At 39.2% G+C, this 9,431-nt stretch overlaps 1 protein-coding gene across 1 annotated transcript in view; it reads left to right on the forward strand.

Moving 5' to 3' along the window:
* The window catches only part of polr3a (polymerase (RNA) III (DNA directed) polypeptide A), a 19,213-nt gene extending 9,798 nt beyond the window's left edge, over window positions 1-9,415 (forward strand). The window contains exons 19-31 of the mRNA XM_020605017.1: window positions 575-709; window positions 1,698-1,868; window positions 2,332-2,445; window positions 3,602-3,688; window positions 4,122-4,204; window positions 4,494-4,664; window positions 4,795-4,888; window positions 5,078-5,170; window positions 5,939-6,103; window positions 7,083-7,247; window positions 8,389-8,520; window positions 8,613-8,745; window positions 8,833-9,415. Of these exons, the coding sequence (XP_020460673.1) occupies window positions 575-709; window positions 1,698-1,868; window positions 2,332-2,445; window positions 3,602-3,688; window positions 4,122-4,204; window positions 4,494-4,664; window positions 4,795-4,888; window positions 5,078-5,170; window positions 5,939-6,103; window positions 7,083-7,247; window positions 8,389-8,520; window positions 8,613-8,745; window positions 8,833-8,981 (1,692 nt within the window). The 3' untranslated portion in view covers window positions 8,982-9,415. The remainder of the gene's footprint in view (window positions 1-574; window positions 710-1,697; window positions 1,869-2,331; window positions 2,446-3,601; window positions 3,689-4,121; window positions 4,205-4,493; window positions 4,665-4,794; window positions 4,889-5,077; window positions 5,171-5,938; window positions 6,104-7,082; window positions 7,248-8,388; window positions 8,521-8,612; window positions 8,746-8,832) is intronic.
* Window positions 9,416-9,431: the final 16 nt, after the last annotated feature.

Consider the following 9,431-nt stretch of genomic DNA (forward strand, 5'->3'; position numbering starts at 1 on the left):
GCATTCCCCTGGAGGAGCTGGAGGAAGTGTCTGGAGAGAGGGAAGTCTGGGCATCTTTGCTTAGACTGCTGCCCCCGTGACCCGGTCACGGATAAGCGGAGGAAAATGGATGGATGGATATTATGTGTTGTAAATGTGGTTTTGAAAAATTGTACCAGTTGCACAAAATTGATATCTTTGTTTGATACTGAGAAAGTATTCAAAAGATGTAAACAACACTGGGCAGATGAGGTTTTGAGTTGGATTTTGCCTGCTTAACATTATTAAAAATGATTATTTTACTGAAAAATCTATCTCCTTTCACCTGAACTATGTGAATTACTATGTGGCCAGCCGGTGAGAACACAGTTCCTTGTAGGAAGAAAAATATTATGTTGTTGATCCATGATGTTAAGTTGTCTTGTAATCCCATGAGGGCTATAAAATGGCATGGCAATTAAATAAATTTCATTCATTCATGTAGTGTAGTAACATACTACAAGGCCAGTGGCCTCTGCTTTTATTGGCACATTTCACACATGCCCAGTTAATGGCCGAACAAACTTTTGTTTTTTTTTTGTTTTTTTTACTACAGCTGCCTGCTGCTAAAGGCTTTGTAGCCGACAGCTTCTATTCTGGCCTGACGCCTACAGAGTTCTTCTTCCATACCATGGCTGGCAGGGAGGGGCTGGGGGACACTGCTGTGAAAACCGAGACTGGATACATGCAGGTACTACCAAGAGGATTTCCCCACCCACTCACTCCTATTGCTGTTATGTTGCATAGCTGAATAAAATTGTGTGCCTATCTGCTGTATCCTTTAAGAGCTTTGAGAATCCAGTAAATGTGGTGTGGGTTTATATAGCTTTCTTTGAACTTTCTGTGGAGCTAATGGACTGTTGATTCACAGTTTCCAGGGTTTCATTATTACTTATCCTAAATACATTCTTAAAAAAATACCCTTTCCAGTCCAAACTCTGTTTTGGAATAAAAATGCCTCAAAAACACCAAATACATAATGTACAGTTAAAGGGGTGGGGGGTGTATCAGAGACTTCTTCAAATAAACATTCCTAATGATCATAAAATATGTGATGCCACTTTAATGTGTTGCATGGTATTTGGGAAAATTTGGTTTAATATTATTTGTTTATATACATTTGTAAATATTGGAACATGACCATTATAGGTTTTTAAAGGCTGAGGTGTGGTCTTGTCCATATTTAGGAGGATTGTCCATTTCAGTAGAATATCACATTCATAGTTTATCTACTAATGCTTCGGTACAATGTTTAGTTTTCTTTGTGCTGGAATTAATTATTTGTATCACATATTTAATATTAATATTATTAAGAAATGCATGTCTCAGATGTAAGTGGCTAAGGTGATCTTACTGTAAACTGCCAATAAACAACAGCCTAAAGTTCAATTTACAGTGATGAAATAATGAAAAGCAGAAAATCGTTACATCTGAGAAGCTGGAACATGTCAATGTTGGGTTCTTTTGCATGATAAGTTACTTAAATGATTATGCTGATTATCATAATTCAATATTTTCCTGTCATTAAATTAATCAACCAGTCATTTCAGCACTATATGGACACGTGCAAGTAAATAATTTAAGAGTCTGAATACTGGAACATTTTTATGTTAATTAGTGTTGACGGACTGTCTTGTATCTGTGACTATATTTTTGTGTTCTTACTTGTGTTTGGACAGAGACGACTGGTAAAGTCCCTGGAGGATTTGTGCTCACAGTATGACCTGACAGTACGCAGCTCTACCGGTGACATCATTCAGTTTATTTATGGTGGTGACGGTCTGGACCCCGCTGCAATGGAGGGAAAGGATGAGCCGCTGGAGTTTAAGAGAGTCCTAGACAATATCCGGGTGAGATAGTGAACTCTGCAGGAACACCCTCTGCTGCTTGATAATCTGTTACCTGCAAGACAAGGCATTTTCCTTAAATGGCACATTTTGTATACAATCACAGTTCAGAGTGCTTCATATAACAGAACAGTAACAGAATAACAAAGTTATCTGTCTGTTTGTCCTCTGTCTATTCTTTGCCAGCTGTTACCAAGTCAGTTGTATCCATCCATCAAGAGGGCTGATTATATGTAATTTTACAAGCAAAAGTAGTGATTATATGTTGGCCCCAGCCTGTTTATGGAGATTAGACAGAATATAGTAAGATAAATGTTTTTGTTCCAGTCAGAGATTTTTTTTTTGGTTGAGGTTGGAGCTATTTCAGATGCAATGAGGATCAGCTGTTAGACGCAATTGGGAGCTGTTCAGCTTCTCCCCTGTTTACTCCCAATTATAGCATATTTTTTTTTGTATTTCCCCCCAGGCGGTTTATACATGTCCAGATGAGCCTGCACTTAGTCAAAATGAGCTGGTCCTCACTGCAGATGCCATCATGAAGAGAGAGGACTTCTTGTGTTGCAGAGACAGCTTCTTGGAGGTAATACTATCACAGCACAGTGCTGTCTAATATATTAGAATTGGAAGCGAATTGCATTTCTGTTGACCTTTGAACCTTAGATACTGAATTCCTAAGGTGAAGTGGTTCATGCTGAGCTGATGAGTGGAAAATGATCAAGACTAGAAAGCACTCTTAAAAGCACCTCCATTAAGGTTCAGTGCACAAGGTTCAAGGACCTATAATGTATTTTTGGAAGAATGATGTTCACCCCTCCAGTAGAGTTCACAGACAGTCAATGCCAATGAGCACTGAAGCTGTTCTGGCGGCACATGTCGACGCAACACCTTACTAAGATGCTTTGTTAATTTAGCCTTTCATTTGTCACCTGTCTGTACAACGCCAGCCTGATCACTGAACACTGGAGAAACGTTCAGGATCAGACTCATATTTTCTGCTACAATACTGTCGCACAATGCAAGAAAGCCGTCAAAAAAAGTGTAGAATTCAACAGAAGTGTGTAGTTTTGGTAAAACTTGAGGCATTAAATATTGTCACAGGGTAATTGTGCAGAGAGAAAATAATTACACCTCCTGACAAGGAGGAATAACATAGTATTTAACGTAGAAGGTAATTGGGCTTCTTTTCCCAATTGGTTGTCTTGGATATAATTATTACAGTACAGAGAAATACTGTCATTACATGAACTCAAAGCCATGCAGTTAATTGATGTGCTGGCAGTAATACATGTGAACTTTTCCTACCCCTTGTAAAGGAATTAACTGAAACAGGCTCAGAGAAGTACCTGGAGGTATAGTGGCTGAGCATGCTGCACTGTCCCACAGCAGATTTGAGAATGGTGTGTCAATGAGATTTGGAACAGATTCCTCTCACTGTTGCTCTTTTACATTTAACAGCCTTTGTCAGTGTTCTTAGATTCACACTTGGACAACTTGACTGCTCCTTTAAACCCCTTTAAACTCTGCTTATTGTTTGTTTTTCTTGAAGAGACTGTTTAACTGGCTTTACTGGGAGTTTGCATTCTCCACGCTCAGCCTGTGATGTCTAACAACTGCATGACAGTGCTATCACGTGTCAAACAGCATACAGTTTGGTCACATTTCATTGTTTGCTGTGAAAGATGTTAATGAGGCTTTGGACTTGACCTCTGACAATTACTATCTTCCATCAACTTTAGGAGATTAAAAAATTTATTAAGAGCATCTCAGAAAGGATCAAGAAGACCCGAGACAAGTATGGCATCAATGACAATGGCACCAGTGAGGTAAGATACTGTACCACAGATGAATGTGCTGACTGCAGCAATATCCTTAAGTTAAGCCACTGTGGCTTCAGTAGTCAGACCCCCTCACTTTTTGTGTAGTTTATTGTGTTGTAGATTTAATTGTAAATGGATAAGATGGCAGTTTTAACACTCATTAACCCATAATGACAAAGTGAAAGCATTTTCACTTTTTCACTCAGTTGCCACAGTGGCAACAACAACTGTGGCATGGAAAAAGTTGGTCCGGCCAAGTTGAGTTACCATCATTATCATTACAGGTTACTGAGTGTAGACAGACTGCAAAAAATGCAATTTTATCAATTTAAAAATTTAATCTATTGCACAAAACGTGTGCAAAAGGTGAAACGATCTAAATACTGTTTGAAGCCACTGTGCATCTGAAACTTGTTTTCCTCTTTACTTTGTCTCGCAGCCAAAGGTTCTTTACCAGCTGGACCGTATTACCCCAACCCAGCTGGAGAAATTTCTTGAAACCTGCAGAGACAAGTACATGAGGTACAAATCTAAAGTGCTTTTCATTTTCAGCATAGCAGTAGCTTTTAATATGAACAAATTGGTCTATGTCTCCATGCACACCCAACAGTTTGGGGTTTTTTTGTGTTTTTTTTGCTACAAGAAAAAACTAATCACTACAGTTAAACAGTAGACAACCTTTTATGACATGTAGCTCAAGTGTACCAAATGTGTGGTGATTTATTGATTATAACGATCCACTTATTTTCAGACCAATGAAAGCTGGGTCAGCTTTTTGAAAAATTAGGGGGTTTTTTGTTTTGTTTTTTAGAGCTCAGATGGAGCCAGGCTCAGCAGTAGGGGCCCTGTGTGCTCAGAGTATCGGAGAACCTGGTACTCAGATGACCCTGAAGACCTTCCACTTCGCTGGTGTAGCGTCCATGAATATCACTCTGGGAGTGCCTCGCATTAAAGAGATCATTAATGCATCCAAGAACATCAGGTATTAAATCTAAGTTCAGTTATTAATAATGGAGTGTTGCAGTTCAGTGGAGTGTGATATTGATCACTTACCTGGGCACATTCCTATTTTGTTTAAATATTCTACTGAAAGTCCTCTTCTCACCACTCAGCACCCCTATAATCACTGCTCATTTGGACGTGGAAGACGACGCTGACTTTGCCAGACTGGTGAAGGGAAGGATCGAGAAAACTCTTCTGGGAGAGGTATTCCAACCTGCAACATATAATAGACACCTGTCTGTAACTTTTTGACCTTCATCGGTACATCAGTGCTATAAAGGAATGGACTGACTGACTGACAGCAGAAGTTCCAAAGGAAGCATTTAGTGAGACATGAACAAGTTGATGTTCGGCTGCTGTAATAAAGTCGAGGTCTCTTGCTGTCCTCTACAGATTTCTGAGTACATAGAAGAGGTTTTTCTACCTGATGACTGTTTCATTCTGGTGAAACTGTCGCTGGAGCGAATAAGGCTGCTGCGACTGGAGGTAACACAGCTTTCTTATTTTTGCTGACAGTGTGTGAATATTCCAGATTTATTCCCTTTCACACCTAAAAGCATAATTTCTTGTCTGTCTTATTTTTGCAGTTTTGTGCACAGCTACATCTGATTCTCTTATTAGACTTATTTTGATAGAAATCTCAAAAATAGCTGAGATAGAGTAGTAAAAGTTGATGCCAAATTATTTTTAACCAGGGTAACTGTTAAAGTAATGCTCTGTAAGGAAATAGCACAGTTTTGCTAATTAAAAATTTAATTCATAAGCAATAAAACAACCCCTTGCTAAATCAGCTTCAGATTTACCAGGCAGACATGAGGGTATTGAGCTCGTCATCAAAATCTTAACCAGACAGCAAAAAAAGTGTATGTCCTAAAATACTGAACTATCCCTTTAAATCAAGACAATCTTAAAAATAAAGTGGGAATTAAAAGCAATCTTGACATTATCCTGCAAATGCTGTGTGTTCTTCAAAACTGATACAGTCTCACTGGGGTGTACAAAATCGGTTGCTGTGTTTAAAGTTGAATCTTCAAAACATTTGGGCCAGACCAAAAATATTCTGGAGGTGAAATGTCTGTGATGAAGAGCTGCAGTATGTTTTCCTGCTGTTGCAACAGCAGCAGCCACAGCAGAGTGCTCTCACGCTTTGTCTGTAGGTTATGAAGAGCTCCATTATAGCTCTGTTATTTGTGTTGTGTGGTAAGAATAACAATAGGAGCTGTACTTCCAATCTCTTCTTTTTTTATCTTTCAGGTAAATGCAGAAACGGTGCGTTACTCTATCTGCATGTCCAAACTGAGAGTGAAACCTGGAGACATTGCTGTGCATGGCGAGGCGGTGGTGTGTGTGTCTCCACGAGAGAACAACAAAAGCTCCATGTACTATGTGTTGCAGTCACTAAAAGAAGAACTTCCTAAGGTGAGAATCTGATGTGGGACAGTTGAAAACACAGAGTTTGGCTTGTGTTTCATACATTTTATACTTACACTTGAAAAGATGGCTGGGAAAACTCTTACACATTGGCTTATGTGTCTGCTGACATTTTGAACTCACCCACCCTCCTTTTTAGCTCGTCTTCTTATTATTTTCCAACTAAATCATATTTCAACAGTACAGTGAGAACAAGAGATTATAAAACTTACCAAGCAGTGTTGAACTGCATGGTCCCATCATGGTGTAGGCAGTGGACGCTCCTGACAGGAAAAGAAATACAAGACAAGAAATGAAGGACATAAAACACATAAGCACACTTATTATAATCTAGATAATTACATAATGAATGTACAAACAATATCAAATGTAGATGCAAATCATTACAAATACAGTGAGCCTCATTGGTTTATGTGCATCTGAGCAGTAACTGTGGTTTAATGGATCTGTTCACAGTATAAATGCGGGTTTTTAACGAATGTGCAGATGCTTATCAAACAGTTTTTTTTTTTTTAAGTGGAAATGTGCAGAGATATTTCATTCTCTTTTGTCATATTGGAGGACAACTACACCGCTGTATTTGCAGTAGCTATTATTTGGACAGTAAAATCACATTATCCTGTGTAAATACCAACTCTAAGGCTTACAAAGATCTCAAAGGTCAGCAGACTGACAGCTGATCCAGCTGTGCAGTCATCAGAAGATGGTGTCACTTGAGATAGCGGGGTCAAAGGAAAGGACATCTTATTTCACCAAAACTGTGTTTCCTTGTATCTTATGTGGGAGGGACTAAGGTGCAAGTGAGTGAAACAAGGAGACGTTAAAGCATTATCAGTAACATGACTAAGGAAATTTTGAATGTGTTATACTAAAGGTTAATTTAGGTGCTGGTCCTAAATTAGAATAAAATTTAAATGAGATCTGATGTTTTTAACTGTTGGCACTGTTCTCTTTTCTCAATTGGAAGGTGGTGGTTCAGGGAATACCCGAGGTTGCCCGAGCCGTCATTCACATTGATGAGCAGAGTGGCAAGAACAAGTACAAACTCCTGGTGGAGGGGGACAACCTGAGAGCTGTCATGGCAACGCACGGAGTGAATGGAAGCAGGACCACTTCAAACAATACATATGAGGTACGAGTCAAAGGAGATTTAAAGCCAGTAGTGCTGTAACTTTGATTAGATTGTGTTTCAACTGAAACGCATGAGCTAGTGTGTTCTGCAGGTTGACCTGCTCTGTATGGTTTGCCCTGACATTTGAGTAATACTAAATCCCTCACAGCCAAAACTCATTTCACCCTTACAGACTGCCTTAATGAATTAGAAGCAAACTTCCTCAAATTGAAGAGCTCTAAATCTGAAATAATACTTATCGGCCTTAAATCCCTCATTAAATCCACAAATAACTTTTTCCTACAAATTGACAACACTGCCGTTTTTCCCTCCACCCAGATTTGAAACCTTGGAGTCATCTTTACCCCATATAATCATTTGAGCATCAGATTGACGATATTGTCAAAACAGCTTTCTTTCATTTAAAAAACAGTGCCTGTCTTTGACCTTCTGTCTTTCTCAGCTGTGGAAACACTCATCCATGCTTGTTATACCCAGAATTGATTACTATAGTAAACTATTGCATGTTGAAAACTCTGCTGCCCGTCTCCTCACTTGGTCTCATTCTTGTGACCACATCACCCCTGTTCTGCGTGACCTCCACTGGCTCCCTCTCTCCCTATTCCATTTTGCACCTCAGTACTTTCAAAGCCCTGCACAGTTTGGCGACCTCCTTCACCATCATGTCCCAGTGTGACACCTCTATTCATCTGATTTAGGTCTTCTTTCCATCCCCCAGAGGACTAAACACCGAACCTGGGATGACAGAGCTTTCTCTGTTGCTGCCCCCACTCTTTACAACTCCCAGTTGATATTAAATGCAGATTAGCGCGTAGTAAATCCTGACTTCATGAAAGTTTGTCCAAACTGTTATAAAGGACTGAAGTTGGCTTTAACTTTAAATCAGCAATGATTATTCAACTTCACGTGTCTGAGAATATTTGTCTGCAAAGTGAAAGCTGAATTTTACAGTATATCCACAGCTCAGTGTTATATAATTAGATTTTTGTTGGTGGATGCTGGCGGCTCAGTATGCATAGTGGAAAAAAAAACCTGTTTATTTACAGAGTCTCTAGTGTGAATAATTACAAATATATCAAATGTTTACAGTAATATACAGAATTTCCTAAGATTTCTTGACCTTTTCTGTGTAAATGTCTAGGTTGAGAAGACCTTGGGTATTGAGGCTGCTAGATCTACGATCATCAATGAGATTCAGTACACCATGGTGAACCACGGAATGAGCATTGACCGACGTCACGTCATGCTTCTTGCAGATCTCATGTCCTATAAGGTACACCAGTAGAAACTGTGTTAAGGCCTTGTAGTGTTTGTGTTGTTAAAAAGTATTTCTATACGTTTATTCTGTATCTTCTGCCCATAAAGGGAGAGATACTTGGAATCACCAGGTTCGGTTTAGCCAAGATGAAGGAGAGTGTCCTCATGTTGGCCTCCTTTGAGAAAACAGCCGATCATCTCTTCGATGCTGCCTATTTTGGACAAAAGGATTCTGTCTGTGGTAAGCTGATGCTTCATCTTCAGTGAAATTTAACTTACCTCTTTATGACTTCATTGGATCTTAATGTTTCCTTTGTTCATGTTACAGGGGTGTCTGAGTGCATAATTATGGGGATTCCAATGAATATTGGAACGGGGCTGTTTAAACTCCTACACAAGGCTGACAAGGATCCCTCTCCAGTCACAAGGCCTCTCCTCTTTGACAGTGCAGACTTCCATATACCTCTGATCACATAGCATTGAAGTAAGAAACAGCAGCTATATTTTGAAGTTGCTTTTTTTTCCCCGCGTTTGCGTCTAAATATAGAAGTGCCTATGACTGTGTCAGAATTTCCTTTTTGGGGCTCTAACAGAAAACAGGGTTGTCTCTCCTGTTTTGACCTAATGTTTTTGTTGGTACCACCCTGTCAGAGCGCATCACTTCATTTTAGTTATTTAAGACTGTAGAATTGCTTACTGTTTCAGTTCAAGTCTGAAGAGAATACAGAACACTTTACATGCTTCAAACACTTGTTATAAACTGCTTTTGAACAGTGTTTTTGCTCTGTTAAGATGTAACATAATGCTACATTCCCTCAAGGTAATGGCACAGAACACTGAATTCTAAGCTTTTGGCAGTGTTTTGTATGTATAACAAAGACCTGGTTATTTAAAGTGTAATAAAGATTACCTCTTAATCATGAAGTA

Source organism: Monopterus albus, unplaced genomic scaffold (genome assembly GCF_001952655.1).
Source record: "Monopterus albus unplaced genomic scaffold, M_albus_1.0 scaffold69.1, whole genome shotgun sequence".
NCBI lineage: Eukaryota > Metazoa > Chordata > Actinopteri > Synbranchiformes > Synbranchidae > Monopterus > Monopterus albus.